Raw genomic sequence first — 24,020 nt, forward strand, 5'->3', positions numbered from 1 at the left:
GGAGGGAGGAGAGGCGGGGGCGGGGAGAGAGAGAGAAGAGACTGCAGGTCTGGGACAAGTCCCTCTGTGGTATCTCCAAGCATAAAAATTGTTGAGTGTGAACCAAGGCTAACCCCCAGTGTATTGGTTAACACCCAGAAATATGGTGGTGTTTTTTTTAAACAGGAATAGAAATATTGCTGTGAGGTGGAACCCAAGCTGAACCTCAAACACAGTTTGAGCCATTCCTGTTTCAAGAACAAGAACTGAACCTGGACCATTATTTCAAAGTCTTGTTGAACTGGAACTGAATCTCTATTTCAGTCACAGATGACTGAAAGATTTACTGTGTAGCCCTGTAGTCTTGTAAACACACTGCTGGTAACAAGCTGGAGGCTCAGTATTAAGCTAACCACACATGCCTCAGGACTGGGTTTATTAGGATTGCTTGCAGTTTTGTTTAGCTGTAATAGCAATTGTCTAATGACCATGTAGCTATTACCTAATTTGTTTTAGTTTTGCTTAATTCTGAATAACTGCGCGCTATAATGCCTATCGTTAATAATTTTTATACACGCAGGAATAGCAAATAGTTTCCCTGTACATAGTGAACTGAGTCTAACCCTAAAGTAATGACGCAGCATAAAGGAATACCAGCATGGGCTGATAACAGAAGCCGTAAAGGCGTGAGCATAGGATGATGCTGGTGGTCCCTGGGCTATCAGGAACTTGCCACTGGTCAGTTATTCACAGTGAACGAAACTTAGGAGCTAAGGAAACAAAAGGGACAAAGAAAAAAATATTTGACATAAACTGTAACATCAGAAGTAACACAGTTTTGCAGACCAATATAGAAAGACCATGTTAGAAAACATAAAAATGGCCCTGAGGAAACCTTGGGCTGAGGGGGGAAAAAGGAAGCATCAACACCATCCACCTCCTCACAAAACAGAGGAAGAAACTCCATTCATTAAAATCACAGCCCCGCTCTGAAGACCTCAAGATGCTGACTACTTGACACCTCCACCCCCTACCACCAGACTGAAACTGTTCACTTAAGATACAAAAGAAAGCGTAAGGGTGAACATAACGTCAGAGGAAAACGAGTAGATACTAGGAGATTTTTTGTACAAGAACTTTTAACTATAGTATTGTTAAAGAGATTTGTTTTGCATTAATTAGCTAGCTTTGACCCTAAGGAGGAGGATCCAGGGAACTACAGAGCTGTCAGTCTGACCTCAGAGCCAGGGAAGGTTATGGAGCAGATCATCTTGAGTGCCATCACATGGCATGTACAGGACAACCAGGTGATCAGACCCAGTCAGCATGGGTTTATGAAAGGCAGGTCCTGCTTGACTAACCTGATCTCCTTCTAGGACAAGGTGACACACTTAGTGGATAAGGGAAAGGTTCTGGATGTTGTTTACCTGGACTTTAGTAAAGCCTTTGACACCATTTCCCATGGCATTCTCCTGGAAAGACTGGCTCCTCATGGCTTAGACAAGCGTACTCTTCGCTGGGTAAAAAAGTAACTGAATGGCTGGGCCCAAAGAGTTGTGGTGAATGGAGTTAATTCCAGTTGGTGGCCAGTCACAAGTGGTGTTCCCCAGGTCTCACTATTGGGGCCAGTTCTGTTTAATATTTTTATCAATGATCTGGATGATGGGATCCAATGCACCTTCAGTAAGTTTGCAGATGACACCCAGGTGGGAAGGAGTCTTGATCTGCTTGAGGGTAGAATGGATCTACAGAGGGATCTGGACAGGCTGGATCGATGGGCCAAGGCCAACGGTATGAGGTTCAACAAGGCCAAGTGCCAGGTCTTGTACTTGGGTCACAACAACCCCATGCAGCGCTACAGGCTTGGGGAAGAGTGGCTGGAAAGCTGCTCAGAGGAGAAGGATCTGGGGGTGTTAATTGACAGCTGGCTGAATATGAGCCAGCAGTGTGCCCAGGTGGCCAAGAAGACCAATAGCATCCTGGCCTGTATCAGGAATAGTGTGGCCAGCAGGACTAGGGAAGTGATTGTCCCCCTGTACTCAGCACTGGTGAGGCCCCACCCTGAATGCTGTGTTCAGTTTTGGGCCCCTCACTACAAGAAAGACATTGAGGCGCTGGAGCATGTCCAAAGAAGGGCAACAAAGCTGGTGAGGGGACTAGAGAACAAGTCTTATGAGAAGCAGCTGAGGGAACTGGGGTTGTTCAGCCTGGAGAAACCAAAGCTGAGGAGAGACCTTATTGCTCTCTACAGCTACAGGAAAGGAGGTTGTAAAGAGGTGGGGGTCTATCTCTTCTCCTAAGTAACAAGTGATAGGACAAGAGGAAATGGCCTCAAGTTGCACCAGGGGAGGTTTAGATTGGATATTAGGAAAAATTTCTTCACAGGAAGGGTTATCAAGTTTTGAAACAGGCTGCCCAAGGAAGCGGTTGAGTCACCATCCATGGAGGTATTTAAAAGACGTGTAGATGTGGCGCTTAGGGACGTGGTTTAGCGGTGAACTTGGCAGTGTTAGCTTTATGGTTGGACTCAATGATCGCAGAGTTCTTTTCCAGCCTAAATGATTCTATGATTCTATCATTGCAATGGGACTAATAATAATTTTTTGTTGCATTTTGGTTATACTGATTAAATTCTTAATTAGACTAACCTCAAATTCCTTGCTTGATGTATAAGGTATGTTCCCGTTATTGCCCATAACAAGATTTTGAGTGTAACAACTGTTTAGTCTCCTTAAGCATTGCACAACAGTTTCTAATGCCTCTCAAAATGTTGCTGTCAACCCCAGACCTGTTATGGCAATGGGATCCAATGTATTGGCAACGGACAAGAAATTGGGTCTTATATGGAATGACTGGATTACCTTAACTTATCTTTTGCATCTTTAAAACTTTCAGCAACATAGTAGATAGGCTGGAACTCAGTAACAGGGTACTTCTGCACAGCAGTCTTCTCCAGGACAAGAGGTTGAATCTCAGGTTTACTTGATAAACAATACTATAAGCAAAAGGGTAAGAAATTTATTTCAGTTTAAAAGTGCTTGAATTTGCTGTGAAAGAAAGATAGAGCTACTGAATGCCACACAGTTTCAGACAGGAAAGAGTTGCTCCTGTGGAATACAATGATAATGTCATTTACTAGGAAAGAAGCGGGTATGAGTCCCCTGTGTATGTATACACTGACACAATTATCAACCTGCTTCAATGAAGTACAGCATTTCATGTTACTTCTATGCACAAAGCATGAAGCAAAGTAAGGATCTGAAGACATTCAGAAGAGAAATTTGAGCAACTATGAACATCTTTGAAATGTTCGTTTCTAGAACTCACCTGCAGCTCCCCAAATGAAGACAAGAGCCCAGCACCATATGCCTTGAGTGAATCGCCTTCCTTACATAGTCCAAACTCCACCGTAAACCAATAAACCTAATAAGAAAATTGGGCAGAAACGCATGATTCCTTGATCAAAAAAAGGAGGTGAACATCGTTGATTTGAATACATTTGGAGCTCACATTTCTATTTAAAATTTTGCCATGTGTCAAATATCAACCCTATAAATACAATAAATGTCTCCACAGACTGAAATTCTTCTCTTGGAAGGGGCACAGTGCTAGACTCAGTGTGGCTGTGAATTGGTTCAGTGCCCTGACAAACACAGTTGTGCTTTACTGTGCTTACATTTGTCAGCAGAGCAGACACAATGAAACTATGGCAATTAAATTTCATTTTGGCTGGACAACCCAATCCAAGTTTGAACCTTAGTTGATAGAAAATTGTGTCCTGTTTCACATAGAGGGCATGTAGCTGCAGCAGCAAGAGACGGAATGGGCTGTTAGTACAATATTGAAGGAAGATGGTGTGTGGCCTAGCTTGACTTCTTGGTCTGTCATTTAGAAGGATACCTGCTCTGGCTCAGAAGAGCTACCTCATCTATCAGAAACAGCAAAGATGGTGCATGGCTTTGTCCAGGTAAGTTGGCGCTGGGGATGCTAATCTCACAGGCATATCTTTGTTTTTGTTTGAAGTTTGCAATTCTGGGTCTCAGTAGTCTCAGAGTAGAATTCAGATGAGGCACGCTGACTGCAGAGGACATTACCTGCCTAGCAGGGTGGAAGAGAAAGGACACTTACAGGTAGAACAGCTACTGAAGCTGCCTCCTGAAATTTCCTGTGGTGATGTAGTAACATGTAATCTCTTCTTGCTCAATATGTTTGTGCTGGAGGAAATCTTGTCTGGGCTTCTGTGTTTAATCACAACTGTCACTTTGAATAAGGGGTGCCAAAGTTATTTTCCTTTAATGCAACTGTTTCAGGGTGGGGTTTTCCAATCATGGACTTCACCCTGTTCCCATTCAACTCTATGGGAGTTCTATCAGTGACTTCAGTGGCAGCAGAATTAAGACAACACAGGGTGCTTTGGAAAATTGAGCCCTCATTTATTAAATTACCGTAGCAAGTTTCTCGATGAAATCATCTGGAGCTCCCAGAGATGCCAGTCCAATTTCCTGTAACAATAAACCATTATTCTTCAAGCTGTTTATTGCAAACATTCTTCCTGTCTCGTCTTATGTAATTTCTCACATTTTAAATGTTACCATCGCTTACTACCACACACAAATGTTTACAGGACATGTTCCTATCGTGCAACATCAATTTTAAACCAGAAATCTCTCCAGAAATGAACAAAGGGTCCTGTCCAAATGTCATTTACAAGTCATGATCCTTTGTGCCTGGTACAAAGCCCATTGAGGTCAAATAAAATTTTCCTCTTGCTTTGACAGGCTTTTGATTAAGTCTACAATGCACACCCATGAGAATGATATGGTCAAAAGGAGGTAAATCAGTCACATCTCCACACCTTAATTATTTCTCTTTGTTTTGATGGGCCCTGATTGCAGGAGTTTTCCTGGAGCCTTGAATGAGTTATTTTTTCTGAATGGCAAGGCAGTATTTGAAAGAGCTTATTCGTACCTTAGGAGTTAATGGAGACTGTCCTTGTAGGCGTGCAACAGCTGGGTTCAGAAGACAGACACACAAGACTATATATAAACAGGTACCTTGTTTGGTTTGCTCCAGTTAGGACTGTGCAGTGCAAAATCAGAGCCCCGCACATGCCCACACCAAAAGCATGGGAGCAGCCATCACCATGCCAAATCCCAATAAGCTGAGGTGCAGTAGGGCTTATCTTGAAGGAAACCCCAGTTCTGGGAAAGGGTAGAGCCTGAGGACAATACTGAATGCTTACTAACTACATCAAGTTGACTTTTGTCTTGTGAGCAAGATGTTACATTAAGTCCATTTTCCCTTCCTTCCTTCCTTCCTTCCTTCCTTCCTTTCTCCCCTACTCCGACCCCTCTGTCCTCCATCCTTCTTTGTCTCCTTTTCTTTCTCTTCTTCTTTCCTTTTTTCCTTTTTCCTTCTTTCTTTTTTCTTTCTTTCTCTTTCCTTCTCTTCCTTTCTTTCTCTTTCTTTTTTCTGTCTTTCTCTTTCCTTCCTTGCTTCCTTCCGTATTTCCTTATTTCTTTCTTTCCCTCTTTCTCTCTCTCTTTCTGTCTGTCTGTCCTTCTCTTTTTCTGTCTTTTCACATTTTCTGATAAGATGCAGCCAAAAATTTATTCCTTCTCCAAGGTTTGGCTTCTTTTCCAGAGACATTAACACTACCAAAGAGAAAGTTCCTCTCCAGCCTTCTCCCATGCTTGCAGTTGGGACAGTTCCCCACTTTACTCAGCGTCCTCTGTGGCTTCAACAGAAAACAAACAAAAAAAAATATCTTCACTTTCCCTAACATTTGGACTGCAGGGTGGGGCAATAATTCATGTGACTCATGAGCCATTTAACTTTGCTCAGAAGGAACAACATCTACAAAAAGTTTTTTAGATGATGGCTTCACAAAGGGTTTGCCTGTAAAAAAAACAACTCACACAAGACTGGCATTTGGAGTTTGGGTGTATGAGTTCACCTAGGTGATTTGTGTCAAGATTTCAAGCAATAAATAAATCAGCCTTAGCCACTCTTAAACAATATGCTAATAAACACCCCACCCCTAGTAGCTCTTAGTTCATCCTCTGAGTTACCTAGTCTCTGGTGTGTTCAATTATAAAAACAGTAAAACCACTGAGGAACTTACCTGGGAAAACTGAGCAAAACTGGGATCAGCAAAAAGAGGCACGTGTCCTAGCAGCTCATGGCAAATATCACTGCAGGAAAACATGACATCTGAATGACTTTAGTTTAGAAAAAGACCAGCAATGCTGGATGAATGCCCTAGAGTCTGCACATAGGCAGGAGTGCAGTGCATTTGCTCCTACTAGCAAACAATGCTCAGGACTCATGGGAAAACGTTTTGCTCTAAAATTATTCTTGTGATGGAAACACTTGCACACTCCAGGATTTTCAGTGTTTTTATCATCATACATCCCTAAGAGGAAGCATGATACATTATTTGTTTTTCCTCATGGAAGAAAAACACCCATTCAACTGCCCACCCAGCTCAGGAAGGCCCAGAAAGAAATCACCCCACCAAAGAGAATATGGACAAGAAACTTCTTTAGATGAAGGTCAGGCTACTAAGACAATTCACTGTGATGTCAACATCTACCTCAAGAGCTCAGCTCCAGTCCCTGTTCAGGCCCATAGCCTCCCACTGAGAGGTGGAAGGTCACCCTTCCTCAGGTAAGACTGTTTTCATCCCAAGTTGAAGTTGGCAGCTGGACAGGCATGTTTGGGGAAGAACTCACCTGGGGACTGCTAGATTTTTCAAAGATAGAGAAGTGATTTGGTGAGACAGAAAGAGGAGAGCGATAAGGTGCTCCCAGGAAGGCCGGGTCTGGAAGACTTTTCAGCCTGGCTTTGTGCAGGATGAAAAGGAGGTGAGCAGAAGCAAGAAGAAAAAATCAGAAGAATGAGGAACAGAAAAATGGAGGGGAGAAGGAGGCTGTGGGAAGAAGCAGGAACCAAAGAAATGGTAAGGGAAGGGAGGAAGAATTGCAAAAATACGAAGCAGAGGAAGAAAAATTTTGAAAATGGCAAGTGGAAAAGGACAATGGACAGGGACAAAAACACTACCGCATAAAACTGAAAAAGAGAAGGGACCAGTGATCTGGGCTTCCTCTATCTTGCTGCCAGAAGCTTGCTTGCAACGTGTTGAGTCATTCCTGCACTAGATTTCACACCACTGTTTGGGTGCTAATAGCTAAGCTAAATGCCTTTGTACACTACTCTATCACGTCCCAGCCACCACACAAGCATGCCTTCAGTAGCAAAACTGTCTGATCAGTCCCACAAGAACTCGCAGAACAGGATGTAGCTTGTTAAAAAGACTAGAAATCTTCTGAAAATGTTTTCAGAAGAGAGCAGTCATTTGGCCGCTCTCCATTAGCTGTGTTCCCAGGAGTGCTTCAGAGTCCCACATGGTTATTATGAGTTGGGCTGACCCTGCTGTTAGTCTGCTGCAACTTTACACACTCTCTGTGCCAAAGTACTTACGGCTCTGGTGTGTACATGGGTTTGGATGCATGGCGAATATACTGCGTAGAGTGAAATACTCGGAATGCCAGCCCAGCCAAGAAATCCCGAGAGGAGAGCAAGCCCGCAACAGGACGCAGGCGAAATCCAGTGCAGGCTGAAAGGATAAAAATAGGGCATCTTAAAAACAGCTGGTGTGTTTGATTTATCCTTATCCGGACTCCTCACAGTGAAAAAAAAAGTTTGTTAATTGTCTTCTTTGTTCTCCTTATGTTAAACAGAGTTTAGTTGTGAAAGAGCAGGGAATTTTCTACTCATGCATACCACCATCACAGTATTTGAGCATCTGTACCATCGTACCTCTGGAAGTTTTAGAGAAAGACCTGAGACATAGGCTGAGTGTTGTGCCCAAGCACCACAGGGAGCCTGTGATAAAGCAGGGACTGCTTTTCTGTTTCTGGAAGCACTACCCCCGCTGACAGCTGAGGCCCTTCGTTCGATCTGGTTCTTTTATATGCTTCAAACTTACTCTGCAAGAATTTTGAAATGTCTTCAAGCTGGGGAATGTTGTCCTCCCGGTAGCCGCAGTACTTCTCCAGCAGTGGGAACACGTGGTTGTGTTCATAACAAGCATGAGTTGGATAGAGACTCTTCAGCTCCCTGAAGACGGTGCCCCATGTTTTCTTTTCCTCTTCTGTGTAGGTAACTCGAGGAATAGGTTGGCCACTGGAAAGAAAATTAATACCCTCCATAGCAGCAATAGAGAAAATGTCCTATGCCACCAGCATCATACTCAGGAGCTTAACACGGGCTGGCCAGGAACTGCTGGTGCAGAATGGGAGATGCCTTTGGTCTGATGTGCAGGTGCAAAAGGAGCCTCACTTGCCCCTAGGCACAGGCTGGGAAGCCCTCTACTGACTTCACCTGAGATACTGGCCTTTAGAAACATCCTTGCACTATTGTGGTAAAAATAAATTAGTGATTATTTGTCTTATCAAGATGTTCTTCTAAAAATATTTGCTGGCTATTAGTTTCAGTTTATTTGCATTTCTAGATATGGAGCAGCTGTTGTATTTCGTGCTCTAATACACATTACATTAATTGTTTTTGTTACAACAGGGAAACCGTCAGAAAACTCTTTCTTAGAGGGGCAGAGAAATTCTGATCTGTGCTTTATGCTGTAATAGATGCAGACTCCAGCCAGTTTGACTTTTTATAATTGTAATGAGTAATTTTGAGTCAAATCCCACCCTCAGGCCTCCATGTGCTTAGCTCATGTTGAAGCTAGCAGGAATAAGACAATTACAAGCAATGTAGTTCAGCCTCCTGTGAATAGTCAATTCCTTAGCAATAATGATAGGGCCATAGGTGAATCCAGCAGCTTTGAAAAATCAAAGGGTTTTAAGTAACTTAATAGGGTTAACATCACTGCTGGAATAATGCTGGAGCTTTCCAAGCCTCAGAGACCCATTGTTAAACTCTTGATGACACCCCACCATCTCCCACTCCCTCATTTTTGCCTTGAGCCTCAGGGCAGCTCCTCTGGGGAACTGTCATTTTCTTTCTCTCTGTATCAGCCCTCCTTGATCTGTGGAGCTTTAAACATCATGTTGAATTATGAGGATTGCTGGGGGATTGTTGTTCCTATGGTACTCCTAAGTAATCCTCAACCACCTTCCAGGGTTACAGGGGGAAGCTATGGCTTAAAAACCTTTCAAATTTCAATTAAAAAATTTCAGGGATCAACAGGGCCAGAAGCAAAGGAAGGCAGAAGGAAGAGGCAAGCTAAACGCAAAGAAAAGAAAAGTCAGAGAAATTAAGCATTCAACAAAAACAATCAGTAAATGTATCGGGAGAGAAGGCAAAAGAGCAAAGGCAGAGAGGCAAACAGCAGGAGGAAAGAGGACAAAATAGGTGCAAAAGAAGGGACACAGAAGAGGATGAAATTGATGGCAGGAAGAAGAGTACAAGACAAGAAAGCAGTAACCCACCTCACCTTTGTAGCTGAGCAGCACCTTCAGAAGCTAATAACATTTGCCTTTTCAGATACTTCCCATGAAGCCTGATAACTTTGGTTGTCCCTCTTCTCCTGCCTGGTTCTTTGCATCTCCGAAGACACCCCTTTGTCCTCTCCCCACTGTAGACCTAGAAAGTCATGTCTGCCGGGTGTAGCACCCAGGGGAAAGACATCACAGATCCATCTAGGCCTTCCTGAATCAACACCCAAAATCACAAAAAACACGTGCCTTCCTTCCACGAGCCCCAGAAGCCCAGAAATGGGCTTTCACACCCTGCTTGCTGCTCTGTTACTGAAAGACCTAATTGGAAAGTCCAAGAACTTCACATAAAAGGTGCTTTTGGGACATAGGTCCAGGTCTGTATAGGCTTTGTTTCCAATGTGTCTGAGGATCTGCATAACAGACTAAATATTAATTAGTTACATCTTGGAATATAATGGTTTAATATTCCTAAGATGGTTTCAGTCTGGATCTGGGGGGAAGGAGGTAGCTAACATGTTTTTTGTTTTATTTCTATGTAGGATTTAGTGAAAGCCTGCAGACTAGAGACCAGAATTTGCTATCTATTATGCAGGAAAGGTAAATCTTCTGTGTGATACCTATGAATGGGCATTAGATCCATCCACATCTGGCCACAAAGTCATATCCAAATTTTCTAACTTTAAACTGGGGTCCTGACTTTTTTCACTTTCCATCAATCAGTCCAATTTGTCTCTCATTTGTGATTAGTTCATTAGCTCTTTGGCTCAGAGACTATCCTTTCATCACAGTCCTGTGCAAAGAGGAGCCCTAAATGTACAACATATGTTACTTTATCATTTGTAATTACAATTTTTTCCAGTCTCAGCAAGAATCAGGCCCAGCAGTATTGATGGAAATGTGTGAATGGCTCTGGGAACAGAATTTTCTCTCCTCCAGATTTGATCACTGAAAGCAATCAAGCAAGCCTGTTCTAACTGAATTTATCATCTCTATTCATTTATTTTTCTTGGGAAATGAGAGCCCAAATTGCTGATTGCAGCTGGGTCAGACATGATAAAAGTAGAGTATCAGGCACTGGATTAGCATCAGAACCATAAGTTATTCATTATTTTAATAGTGTATGCAGCTCCTGCTTTAATGTAAATGATAGGCACTCCTCCTCCAGCCCTGGCTTAATGGGGAGAATACCAGAAGCAGCTTTATTCAATGCTCAGGTCTTTGTAGTAGAAACGGAGTCTGCTGCTCAATTAGACAACAAAGCCAGGGAAGAGGGGTGTTGTGGGGAAAGAAGGGAGGCGATGTTCTTTTCTGAACGTGTGCCTGGAACAATTTACTTTTGTTTTACTGCGATTTGGGGATAAATGCATGAAGAGGAAGATGTAAACACATGGCAGAGAAAAGCCAACAGCAGGAGGACGCTTGTGGAAAAATAGGGATTGCCAGCAGGGTGAGAGCCCCAGGAGAGGGCAGGAGATGCGGGCTTGCTCTCTGCCCATGCACTGAGCACTCACTGTCTGTAGTTGTAGGCGATGTCCGCAAACTCCTTCCTCCGGGCCCGGTACACAGGATCTTTGAACCCCTAAAGAGAAACAGTGATGGTCAGTCCCTGTGTAAGTGCAGGCGGTAAACAGATGTCCGAGCACCGAGCACCCTCAGGCATGGCTGGTGCAGTCCAAGAAGTGCAGAAGGGTGCGCGGGGAAGCTGCCTCCATCCTGCCCAGCTCCACTCACACAGGGCACTGCTCCTTCCCGGTCTGTGGGGCCACCAGAGCAGCCATTCAGCCATAACCTCCCAGTGCCTCTCGCCCCCCTGGTCCTTTCATTTTCACATTTTCACTTGCTACAAAAAAGAGAAACACACTCCTTTACAGCACTAACAAGGTGTTCCTACAAGAGCTATGCACTGAAGTAACGGTACTCAGATAACCGTGTCCTTCTGATTTCTCATGAAGCATCTTGCCGTTCCTGGCACAGCTGGGCTGATCTAGAGGACCAGAGTTAGACTACATTAGAAACACACTCATCAACTCAGTCAGACCTTTTAGGTGGATTTTCAGCATGAATCACACTTAAAGGTGCTCATTTTCAAACTGTTAGAAGAACAGTAGGTACTCGGCAGGCCAAAAAGTCCTATTTGCACTACAAATTCAACCACTTGAAGGATTTAATTACTACAGAGAATGACTAATAGACCTTGTGGTTCGGAGCTTGACCTTTGCAGCTGATAACCAGTAAAACCAGGGATAAGAAATATAATCTCTAAATCTTCATCTAGGATAACCCCTCTCCTATCCCAGTGTGCCTGCTATTTAGACTAAAAGTTCCTCAGGGTTAGGAGTGTCTTCACCGCCTAAAGTGGAGAAACATCCTTCCGAGCTAGGACACACTTCTGCAGGGCAAACAGCAACAGCTCACTGGGCACTGCAGCAGCTCATGAATGCATCTCTTAGAGGTGTACGGCACAACTGGACTGAGGGGGCACAAAACACAACCAAGTACAGCAGGCAGCTGAGTGGAGATCTAAGAGTGTGAGTCAAAAAGAGGCAGCCAATAGCCTAAAAAATGCGCTGTCCAAGATTAACCTGCCATAGAGGTATCTGTGATTAAATCCCATATCACTTAACTACTAAAACCACAGGCTCCTTTAATTTCTCTTTTTCTGCACTCTATGTACTGTCACACCTATTTACCCCAGCAGCTGGGTTTCCTTTTTAAAGCATAAAGTGCTCACTAGCTAATTCTAGGAACTGGAGCAGAGATGCTTCATTCCTTTTAATATCTTCTTTTTGTTGGATTTTTTTTTTCAAATACAATCTTGGTCTATTCCAGCATGACACACAAGGGGGCCATTGACTCAGTGTATCTCCTTTCATTCTGCTTTTCATATGACCACACTGAACATCATGAATCATTGTACATGATACATAACACATCTCGAATTAAGCAATAGGTAGTGAATGACTAATCACCCCATCTCAATTAAACTAATAGCAGCAATTTTTGTTGCGCTGCATGTAATTTATTTATAATCACCCTATCTCAATTAAACTAATAGCAGCAATTTCTGTTGCACTGCATGGAACTCAGTGTGTTTTGACAAATGAAAATAAGTTGTTGTTTGCTTGGAGAGGGAATAGAGGCAGAAAGTATTCTTGTATCTGGAAGAGCTGAAAAACCGCTGAATAAATTTTTTTATCAGCTAAGCCAATGAACAAAACTTTCTGACACTACCATTTAAACCACAAACTTTTTGAAGCAAGGACCTTTTCTTTTGTTGAGCCTCATCATACAAGTGTCATGTCAGATTTAACAACCACATAACAAGGCACTAAGCTCAATCACGTGTATGTAATCAAGGATGAAAAAAAAAAAAAAACAGTCTTCCTATCTCTGGGCAATAATATGTTGCTTCTGAATTTTTTGTTGCTAGTGATTCACAAAATTAGTTTGAAGTCACCACATCAGAGCCACCTGGGAAAACTAGAGATGTCCTTGTGGTGGTCCTGTGCTCTGATGACCGCTATGACTTTTAAGATCTCCTGGTATTTGCTCAAATTAAAGCAACCTTTGGTCTGATTTACTTCATGACCAGGGATTGGGCTGATTCTAACCCCGCCCCCCCCCCCAAAAAAAAAAAAAAAAAAAACGAAAAAAACCCTTTCTTGTCCTATAACATGTGAGACTTAGTCTACTAGATCTATCTTAAAGCAGAGCAAATGTAAATGAGAGAAACATCTGTCCCAGTAACTAGAAGCATGTTAAAAAAATAAAGCTCTATTTCTTACAGGATGATCTGCATCCAATTCTGCTCCATAGCTTAGGATCTGATTGGCAAACCTGTCCAGCTCCTGGATACTTCTTGGGAACCATGGTACTGCAAAACAGAAAAGAAATAGAGACTGGTATGCTTCTTCATCACCTGGTTTGGGGTCGTCTTCTGGTCTTTCCATCTTTTCTTCGTAAACATAAAGAAACATACACAAGGGGCTAAATTCTTTGGGCAGGAATGACCTTTCCCTGTAGTAGGAGGCAAGAGAAAACCCTGCAAGTTGTCTTGAATTTCTAGCTGTTTTGCGCTGTTGGAAGAGTACAGAGCATCAGGAATGTCTAGCCCTTGGCACAGAGCTGGCTTGTAATGTTTATGATTTTCTGTTTATTATTCTGGTCTCTTGGCTTACCAAAATGTAGGATTTTTTCCAGAATATCCTTCCTTTCACTGTAGCTAGAATCAGCCATTTCAAAGGAACAGCAAGAAATCCCACAACAAGAAGGAGATGGGATTAGTTGACCCTGTGAAAAATCTCTTTCTAAGACCTACTTGGTGGCCCCACTTAAGCTAGGATGCTGAAATAACATGATAAATGGCACGCTAATACCTCAGACTAGCATTGTATTACCGCAGTCATTATACAATAATGCATTCATTTAATTAACATTCTGGGCCTGGTTCTCTATTGCCTTGTAACTCACATACTATACACACTGCCTACGGCACAGCCAAGATATGAAATGGGACCACACTGACTACACAGCATGTAATGCCCATGTGGCCCTCCCTTTACAGAAGGACATAAGGTGGAGAGGGCAAGGAAGAACCACAGGGCTTTCCAGATGCAGTGTGTTCAGACAGGGGAAAGCAGAAGACAAATGTCTTCCCAGCAATTACACTATGAGGAGAGGCTCTTCGCAGCTTGTGAGGTATGTGGAACAGTCATCCCAGGTCAGACCTCCTTCCTGGAGCCACGAGTGTATTCACCCAGTGGTCCAGGCAGTCCCCACCATATCTCCCCTCAACAGCAAGAGGCCTGGCACGCACATGCAGTGGCTGTAGGAGGCTGCAGCCCCCTCTTCCATGTCCTCCAGGAGGATCCAGATGCATACCAATCCAGAGACCCCCTTGTCAGCCCCCAACTGGGCCTGGCCACCCCAGTCCTCTGCAACAGTGAGGCAGGGAAACTCAATGGAGGGAGCACAGGGACCGTGGGCCCTTTTCCCTCCATTGCCTCCTCAGCACTTCAGTAAGTACATCAATAGGTACCACCACTAGGTACCACTGGCAGCTGGGCACATCTTGGAAGCTGCCAGTGCTTGTTGGGTTCAGTTTGCTTGGGTTTTACTTCTGCTGCCCCATTCTTACATTTTTAGCCCTTTGACCCTAACTAGCTGCCTCTTTTCTTTTTCCCTTCCCTTCCCTTCCCTTCCCTTCCCTTCCCTTCCCTTCCCTTTCCTTTCCTTTCCTTTCCTTTCCTTTCCTTTCCTTTCCTTTCCTTTCCTTTCCTTTCCTTTCCTTTCCTTTCCTTTCCTTTCCTTTCCTTTCCTTTCCTTTCCCTTCCACCTGAGTCAAATACAACTAATTGCTCTCTGAGCTTATGTACACATCTGTCTCCAGGAAACTTTGCAGCACTGAGCTCTATCATTTCTTTACATTTGATATGAAAAATGACCCCCTTTGCTTTAAACATATTTCATTTGATGTTAATTAGTTCCTACATATAAACATCATTTGTTGTTACTCATCTTCTCCAGGACACCTAGGATTTCATAGCTCCCTGTCAGATCCTCTGTCTACCATCCTTCTTCCCAGCTGGGACTTTGCCTGTTTATTTCAGGCACAGGAACCATGGGCTATCTTTGAGCACTTTCATCACTTCTCTGCACTGCTTTCAGTTCTACCATAGTTTTTCTAAGGAAAGGGCACAAGACCTCCATTTAAAGATGTACCTTTATAGCTTTGGCCATGCAGTCGTGTCCCATATGCTCCCCACACTGAGTACAAGTCAACAGCATGGACTTGAAGGCTAGTATCAGCCAAAGGTCTACTGGTTCAAGCCCAGGGGCTCTCCGTAGTCTATCAATTAAATGTCTGCAGTTCACTTAGTGACTTTCTTGCACAAGTGGGTGTCGCTTGCTCAGCCAGTGCTTGGAAAACAGTTCATTCGCCTGTGTGGCGCTCTGCTTAATTGGGAGCACTGTCACTCAGCCATAGATCCCCATCTGACTTTGGGTTTTGTGCCAAGCGAACCTGATCCCCAGCCAGCAGCTGCTGCATGAGCTCCTGGCAGCTGGTGCGTGAGCTCCCTGCGGTGCCTTGCTGATGGGGCTCATCCCAGACCTGATGGACCACCTACGGGATAAGAGGATCACTCTGTCTCCAGGACTATTCAGCCTTGCTTGCTGCTGAGCGTAACAACACGGAGGGCACTTGTGGCGCTGGGTTTCTGCGAGGCACCTGCACAGAGGGGCCGGAGCAACAAGGGGAGGTTTGCAGGGCACACTTTGGGCGGCTGCAGCTCAATCCCACGCAGAGCGCTCGATCACTCTGACCTACTGTCCCACCATCAGTCTGGGTCCATCCAAGGCTTCCACTGGGCGCCCTCAGAGTTGTTTCAGGCGAGCCAGGGAGAGCAGGCAGCTGGTGACTGCCAGCCGGGAGAGGTCGCCGGCTGCCCGGGCTCCCCGGACTGCAGAGACCCGGCCCGGCGGCTCCGCAGCGCTCCCGGCTCTGCCTCACCTTCTCCCCATCAGCAGAAGTGGGTTTTGGTCCCCCCCTCCCCGCCTTTCTGAGCTGCTTTGCCCTAAAAAAAAGACCTGGACAAGTCACTAGATGGCAGCAGCAGACCCAGGAAGATCTTCCCAAAATGGCTTTATTTGGTGGATGTACTGCTAGCTCTAGTTTCTCCAGAATTACTCTCTCACCTCGTTGTCAGCAACCTTACTGCACCTCCCAACCTCTTGAGTTAAACTAGCCAGAGGGGATGAGTAGAAAAAGGTGTGTGTGAGTCCTAGAAAGGAGTCGCTACTCACACTACGTGGAGGGTGAGGACACCAAGCCATCCTGACCCTATTTTCTATACAGGCAGTCGGGCATGGGGTTTCTCTCCTAGCTCTGCCACCAAGCTTTGTGCGATGGTGGAGGAATCACTTCACTGTTTTGTGCTTCAGACTCCCCACTATCAGCTTGGGGTGAGGCACACCGATAAAGTTTTTGGATTAGGCACTGGAAAAAAAAAAAAAACAAAACCAGAAAGCTGTCTGGCAGCCCCACAGCAAAGGATTTGTCATTGTCAGAGTGAATAACCACTACTCTTAGGAACGCACAATGACCTGAAGGGCCCAGGCTGTGCAGACAAATGGGTGGGGGCTGAATTCTGCAGTGGATTTCAGCAGTGATGTCTGTAGGGTTTTGCTGCCCTGAATCAGCAAGGTCTCCAGGTGGGCAGGGTTTGAATCACTGCAACTTCAAGAAGGGATAAAATGGATACATAATAGTCACTTACTTTCATTACATACATTTTATTCTCAAGAGCCCCAAAGCACTTGGTGCAGAGCTCATGATAAACTCGGGGACAGACTGACTCCCGGGCTGATGCGGTGTCAGTCCTGGGCATGGAGATGGGTGGCTTGGGTTTCCCCTACGCAGGCGCAGCACCTTTTCTTCTAGGCGTGCAGCCCCTATAGGTACCTGACCTATCTTCAGCAGACCTCTACCCTCCTCCCAGGTCCCCCCAGACACCAGCGGTGGCTAAGAGAGAGCAGCACTTAACTTGCAGAGCTGGATGAAAGGGGCAGGCTGAGGAAGCGAAATCCTGAGGACGCTTAGTGCTATTTGCACCAGCATAGCTGATGTTAAGTCAGGTCCTAGAAAGTCCTGAGCCTTCTCAGCTCTCGTGGAAGCAAGAATTGAAGGTCCTGAGCACAGGCCCAGGGCAGGCAGCGCACCAAGTCCATACAGCCCTGGCATCAGGGACCAGGGTGCAAAAGGGCTACTGGGTCTTCTGCCTAGCTGTGGTGTGCCAGGAGGCTGTCCCCAGCCCTTCCAGCAACTATTTAAAAGATCAAATCAAATTACCCCCTGGCTGAATCTATCCTGTATTTTGTTTGCAGCGTCCTCCTCCAGCCCGTTCGCCAGACTCACTGTCTGTCTGCGGCCATTAATGAATTGCCAGGGCAAGCTGTTGCAACACTGGGCCTCTGTGAAGGTCTGAAGAGCAAACGTGGGCTGATCAGTAATAAATATTGATTTGTCTGTAAGTGAAACAGCAGCATTTATGGGATCATGCTGGACACCCAAGTGGTGACCAAATTACCATGGGGTCAAATGCTTAGCAGAATGCTAATAAGCCATTTATATGAGAGGCAGCAAAGCAGGGGCAGCAAGGACTTCTGCAGAACTCCTCCGTTCGGACCATTGTGAAGAGGGTCAAAGACAGGTCTATGCAATTTATAGCAGTTCGAGGCCCAGGTTTAGCCCTTTTTTAAACAGTCCCAAATGCTTTGACCAGCCTCAGGGTTTAGCAAACAAGGCCTCTACAGAACCTCAGCTCCCAGTCTGTCTCAGAAATGCAATAAATTGTCTGCATTTCCCTAATGCTGCAACAGAATATTTAATTCTTTTTATTCATAGGCTCCAAGTGGACTGCAGATACAGAGCTTGTTTCCAAAAAGAGCCATGAAGAGCTGCACTGTGTTTTCTCAACAAATCTTTCCATCTCTACAAAGGGCTTTTGGCCCAGTGACTGCTAGCCCATCTCATCTGAAGCTCTAAAGCTACCTTTGGATTTAGAGCATTTTGCTGGCCTTCTCTCAGCTAAAAAATACACTGTTGATCTAAATCTGGTATTTGTAACTATTTGGGTCTGTCAAATGGAAACCAAAATTACATTTTGCATTTAATTGAGAAAAGATGCTAAAAGCAGTTAAAGTGACCAGACAAAAAAAAGAAAAAAGCTATTCATTTATCCCTTGCCCAACATAGCACATACACACATGTTTGATACTGAACTATACAGAAGGGGCAGAATACAGAAATTTCCTCTGACTGTCTGCAAAGCAGTGTCCCAAGAATGGCACTGTGTGCCTCCGACAGGAAACTGTGCAGAATAGTGGATGTTTTTTCTCAAATAATGAACATGAGCAAAAGGAATCCTTAGCAAGGAAGGCCTGAGAGCATCTTTAGGCAGCAGCGAAAGAATCAGCCCCATGGGAGCCTGGACTGTCTCCAGGAGAAAACCTTCCCAGCCTTTACCTGCCCACTGATAAAAGTGTGACAATATCTGCATGAACCATATGTCTGAGGTTTTGATCCCTGGAGACATATTGCTCTCATTCCATGTTTTAGGAATAAAATTTCACACTAGCACATCTGTGGATTATGACCAGATTTGCCAGGAGGATACATTTGAAAGGCAAGCTGACCTAAAAGGCACCACGGGGTCTGTTATTTGTTAATGCCATCACTGATAAAGGACAGCATCTTACCATGCTTCCTACAGCTCGGGCTGCTCCCTTCTCACTCTGCCCTTGTAGCTGCCTCAGCCCAGAATTTGCCACCCACAGTTCATCCCCTAAGCAGGGCTTGTTTGACCTTTCAAAATATGGCTCTTTGGGGATTTCAGTTTGACTGGACCTTTACCACTCATGAGGGAAGTTGAAATTGAAAAAGAAAAGAAAAGAAAAGAAAAGAAAAAAAAAGAAAAGAAAAGAAAAGAAAAGAAAAGAAAAGAAAAGAAAAGAAAAGAAAAGAAAAGAAAAGAAAAGAAAAGAAAAGAAAAGAAAAGAAAAGAAAAGAAAAGAAAAGAAAAGAAAAGAAAAGAAAAGAAAAGAAAAGAAAAGAAAAGAAAAGAAAAGAAAAGAAAAGAAAAGAAAAGAAAAGAAAAGAAAAGAAAAGAAAAGAAAAGAAAAGAAAAGAAAAGAAAAGAAAAGAAAAGAAAAGAAAAGAAAAGAAAAGAAAAGAAAAGAAAAGAAAAGAAAAGAAAAGAAGGAAAGAGCAAAAAGAAATATCAATTTTCGTCTCTTTCCTTGGCAATACATTGGTCCTACTTTATACTATTTCTGAATTACTGAAACTGACAAACAAACACAAGTTGTCTTCTCAGACAGAAAGGGATCAAGTCCCTTTTTGCAGCACTGACAGGATAATCTAGCTCAAAAAACCTTTGATCAACACAGTAACATGCAGTGAAATCCTAATCCTACGGCTGACCACAGGAGTTTTGACTTCTGTGAGGTCAGAATTTCACTCACAAGCCTTTCTTGGCTAATTTTTAGAGCTGTATCTCTATCTGACTCTGGCCTATGCTTATACACAACTTTGTTATTTAATTAATTTTATTATTACCTTCTTAATAATACTTAGAAAAACAAAAGTAACAGCAAACCCTGCTAGGCCCTGTAACTTTCTTCTGGAAATAAAGCAGCCCCCCAAAGAGAACCTCTTTGATTCGACGTGATCATAAATCACCTAATCAACCTTTTGTCCCTTTGTCTCATGAATGAAGAGAACTGACTCCAAAGAGTATCTCCCTTCTTCTTTTTCATCTTCAAATGTAATGTCATGGGTAGGACACAAAGGAAACGGTAAAAGGATTACCAGCACTGATCTCAAGAAGGTATTAATGTCCTTTCATGTTGTTCCTAGGAAGGAAGAGGAAGATCCAGACCTAAAGTATTTAAAGTCTGAAATCCTATTAAAATCACATCTGTTATCTGAAGAGGCATTTAAGTATGTCTCAGACTGAATGCTGGGCAGCCACCACTGTACTGAGCAGCCTCAACTCCAGCATATCTCTGAGAATTAGGAACATGGACAAGTCACAAAATCTTTCCTTATTTCCCTCTGAAGGCAGAATTACAACTGACCTCCCTGGCATTTCTTACAGGAATGAAGAGTTATTCCTGCCCCCACCAAAGCGGGTGGCAGACCCTCCCTAATTTCAACAACAGGAGTGAGGGGGATCCACAAGCCCAAAAAGTGGAGAGGCAGATGGATTGTGGTGGACTCACATGTACCTGTGTGAGGGAGAGGTCGGGGGGGGAAGACACTGTCACCCTGTGGGACTTTTCCTCCCCTCCTCTCATCTCAGCTCAGAAGTGCAAGGGTCCCACAAGGATGGGGCTGCAGCAGCCAGCAGCCAGGGTCCACAAGACCAAAACTGGAAAGTAAATCAAGGTGTTCAAAGAGGCATGCCAGCCCTGGGAAGTGCCCGAGGGAAATCCCTCCCTCTGCCCCATGAGGGTGCCACCACTCCATACCAGGCCTTGCACAGGACTGGGCTCTTGTCGCCTCTGCTACACCACAAGGTTTGTGGCAGAGCAATCTGTGAGGTCCCAGAGATATTTGGCAAGGGGGAGGGAGCAACAGCATTTCACTGTCACTTTTTGTTTTGTTATGCTGCATTTTACCATCAGGTCCTACCTGAATAAGGAGAATCTGGAAAGCAGATGGGCTTTGTGCGAAGGATCCATTGAATAAACAGCAAATAAGTGATAACTGGTTTAATAAATAGTTAATGAATTGCTCACCAGAGCAATAGAGTCCTTATAGCCCATAGTTACATCTAGGTTTTATCTAATCTACTGCAGACACTTCAGAGAAGAGCAACAAGACAGTCCACGAGCCCAGAAACCATCCCGAGAAAGGAAGGTTGAGGTTGGGCAGGATACTGTCACCAGCGACTGAAAAGGCTAGTCTAAAGAGGAAGACCATCTTCTGTTCACAGTGTCCTAGGTAGGCAGGGGAAGAAGTCATCAGCTCTCACGCAGCAAGTGAGACTCGTCAGAGCAGGGCAGCCCCGCAGTGCAGAGTCGTGGAGCCCAGGAGATCTGCACTGCTCAGTGCAGATGGTGATTTAGCTGGTCCTGCCTTTTGCCATGGGACAGACCACATAATCCCTTGCAGAACATTCCTCCCCGTCTTCCGATTTAAAATTTTACATCTATTTTTAAGATGCCCTATCACAATCATAACGTACTCACCTGCCAGTGCTGGTTCTATAGGGACTGACTCTGAATGGACTTGTTATGCAAGATGGCAAAGTCTGACTGGGTTCATAGTGACACTGGTTTTAAGTGACATAGCGACTGGTTTTAAGTGACACTGCGTATCACTTAAAAGTTAAAATACAGCTTCTTTTCACCTGAGCGCTCTCTGGGAGAAGTGTTCAAGATAGGGCAGTCCCCCAGCTGGGATGCACGATGCCCAGGCTTTGTAAATGTCTCCAGGACACCCTCTTAGTGACCTCCCTGGGGACTCCAGGAAGCCATCCTTACTTAGGAAGGCAAAAGGCAGTCTTCAATAGGTGACATTTTTCCACAAAATGGAACTGTAGAGGCTTGACTCTGCTGGGTACTGAACAGACACAGATTATTATGGGGATAGGGTGGGAGGGAAAAGGAGGCAGATCAAGGCCTGGGTTTCTCAGGGGAATTGATCTACCATGTACAAGCCAAGTCCATGTATGCAGCTGCAGATTTTGCTGGAAATGTTTGCCCTTTCAAATTGTGATCAAGTTTATGTTGGGTTTTTGAATCAGGGCAGACAGTAACTAAGCAGATGTAGTGCATCGCACATGGCGATCCTTGCTGTCTGTCTTCTCGTAAGTTCTCATGCGGGCAGAGAACATAGGAAAAGGCTAAAAGCCTACAAGCCCTGCAGTGGCTTTCAGTGCTCAGTGGTCCAAAGGCTATGGGATGGTAGTCAAAGATTCAGGGGAGATGTCATTGGGCTTGATAAGCTAACCTGTCTGCATTAAATATGGTAGTATAGGTCCCACCTGCACCCCTGTTATTCCTTCACATTACAGGTGTGTATCAAGAGCAAAAGTTGCCACCCTGCATGACTTGCCAAAAGCTGTGTATATAAATGCTGCCTATTTTAAAATAGGGAAGAGACTGGTAGCAGAAAATAGATGTACCTACAACTGCCTGCACCATTGCTTAGGGATTTACAGGTTGAGACCTTAGGCTGTAACTCCAATCATCCTTTGGTCCCTGTTAACTTCTGCAGGTAGTGTAACAACCTGCCACAACAAGGCTGTCTTTAAGAGACTGTGAGTGCTGCCAACCAACCAGACAGATGACAACATAACACCATAACACCCGTTCCCAAGAGACCTAGTCAGAAGCATGGAAAAAGATGGAGCATGGCAGTTTACACTGAAAGAAAATCTCCAAATGAAAAGCTTACAAAATAGGCAAAATAGGCAGAGGGAGGGAAATGCAGCCATACAGATCCAAGAGGAACTCCTTTGCTACAGGAAAAATAAGTCATTTAATTACGTGACGTAAATACTCCTTGTCAATGTTATACTTGTCAGTGTATCCTTACCAGTGTCCTTCTTCTTTGTTCGTGAAAGCTCGTGGACTGTTGCTCCAATATCATTTCTCAAGGACTTGATGATCTTGTCCAGTGCTGGGACATTCTTGCCTTCCAAGTTAATGAAAAATTCATACTCATCTTTGTTGAGACGGGAAGGTCGGGACTCAATGTGGGTCAGGTTTATACCTTTTTCCTATAAGAAAGAGAGATTTTGGTCCCACAGGGATGGGGGAAGAAACATGACGTAAAGACTAGCTAAAATTCATGTCAGTCAACAATCCATACTATACAATCCAAATAACTCAAAAGTAGAAACTTACCTCCGGTGGCCACTGAACTGAGGGCTTTCAAAACAGGGAGGGAGACAGAAAGGAAGAATGAGAAGGATGAGGGATTCAGCCTTGTGCAGAGCACCAACAGAAAGGCTATGCACTACATAAACCTCTGAAAAAGGTGGAAGCAGGATACAAATTGTAAACAGGCTTTGTACTGTAAATGGTGACTCCCATACTGCAAGTACATAATGGGAGCTTGTCTGTGTGCGCAAGAACGTTTCCCCAGGATCGACATGGGAAGTAAGTGTTCCACTTTTAGAGAACCCTCTCATGAGAAAGTAAATGCTGTATATATGAGCATCTTGAAATAAGGTTGGAAAACCAAGCAGCTGGGCACCCTGTGAGATAAGCTTCTGCCAAGCCACTGCACAGTCACCTGCAAAGCCACCTGCAGAGTTTTCAGGGCTGTGAGCAGGTGTTGGGCAGAGATCCAATGGGAAACATGGATCTGCACCAAAAAGGCAGCCCAGGTTTGTGCAAATAAAAAGATGGGTGTTTTAAATCACAGAATCACGAAATCACAGAATCGCGCAGTTGCTGAGGTTGGATGGGGCCTTTGGAGATCGTCTAGTCCAACAATCTGCTCAGGCAGGGTCCTGTTGAGTTTTGAGTATCTCCACAGATGGAGACTCCACAAACTCTCTGGGCAACTGCTCCAGACTCTGATCACTCTCACAGCAAAGAAGTCTTTTCTTTAGCACAGAAATTCAAATTCCATATCACCAAATATCTTCACTGACCAGCAGCAGTGCCTCCTAGCTCTGCAGAAAGCGATCACTGGCAACTTGGTCTTGATGACTATGGCCAGTGGGTGCCTGACCTCAGACATGCCACCATGTCAATGGGTAAAGCGACAAGTACATAAAAATCCTATTTTTCCAGTCACTTAAACAGAAGTCCAGGAAAATCTACCTTGGTTTATCTGAATTCAGATGTTTTCCTGAGCGCTGTAATTTGAATATGTATATATTACTTTTTTTTTTTTGAGAAAAACCTTTTAAACAGATTTCAGTTGGTGCTGATGTTACCGCCTGACCTTCCTGTCAGGCTCACACTGGAGCCACACCACAGCACGCTGAGGCCAGGTCTCGGCTTCTGTCCCCTGGGAGGAACAGGCAAACCCCTGGAGGAAATTTAGGCCTGAAGGTC

The 24,020-nt window shown here is 44.3% G+C and overlaps 1 protein-coding gene across 1 annotated transcript in view; it reads right to left on the bottom strand.

The window, feature by feature from the left end:
• The window catches only part of PAH (phenylalanine hydroxylase), a 40,509-nt gene that overhangs the window by 2,619 nt on the left and 13,870 nt on the right, over positions 1-24,020 (bottom strand). The window contains exons 3-11 of the mRNA XM_009887415.1: positions 22,546-22,729; positions 13,226-13,314; positions 10,952-11,019; positions 7,970-8,166; positions 7,462-7,597; positions 6,104-6,173; positions 4,425-4,481; positions 3,307-3,402; positions 2,841-2,974 (exon numbers count right to left, since the gene is read on the bottom strand). Coding sequence (XP_009885717.1) covers positions 2,841-2,974; positions 3,307-3,402; positions 4,425-4,481; positions 6,104-6,173; positions 7,462-7,597; positions 7,970-8,166; positions 10,952-11,019; positions 13,226-13,314; positions 22,546-22,729 — 1,031 coding nt within the window. The remainder of the gene's footprint in view (positions 1-2,840; positions 2,975-3,306; positions 3,403-4,424; positions 4,482-6,103; positions 6,174-7,461; positions 7,598-7,969; positions 8,167-10,951; positions 11,020-13,225; positions 13,315-22,545; positions 22,730-24,020) is intronic.

This window comes from Charadrius vociferus, unplaced genomic scaffold (genome assembly GCF_000708025.1).
Source record: "Charadrius vociferus isolate BGI_N301 unplaced genomic scaffold, ASM70802v2 scaffold196, whole genome shotgun sequence".
NCBI classification, from domain to species: domain Eukaryota; kingdom Metazoa; phylum Chordata; class Aves; order Charadriiformes; family Charadriidae; genus Charadrius; species Charadrius vociferus.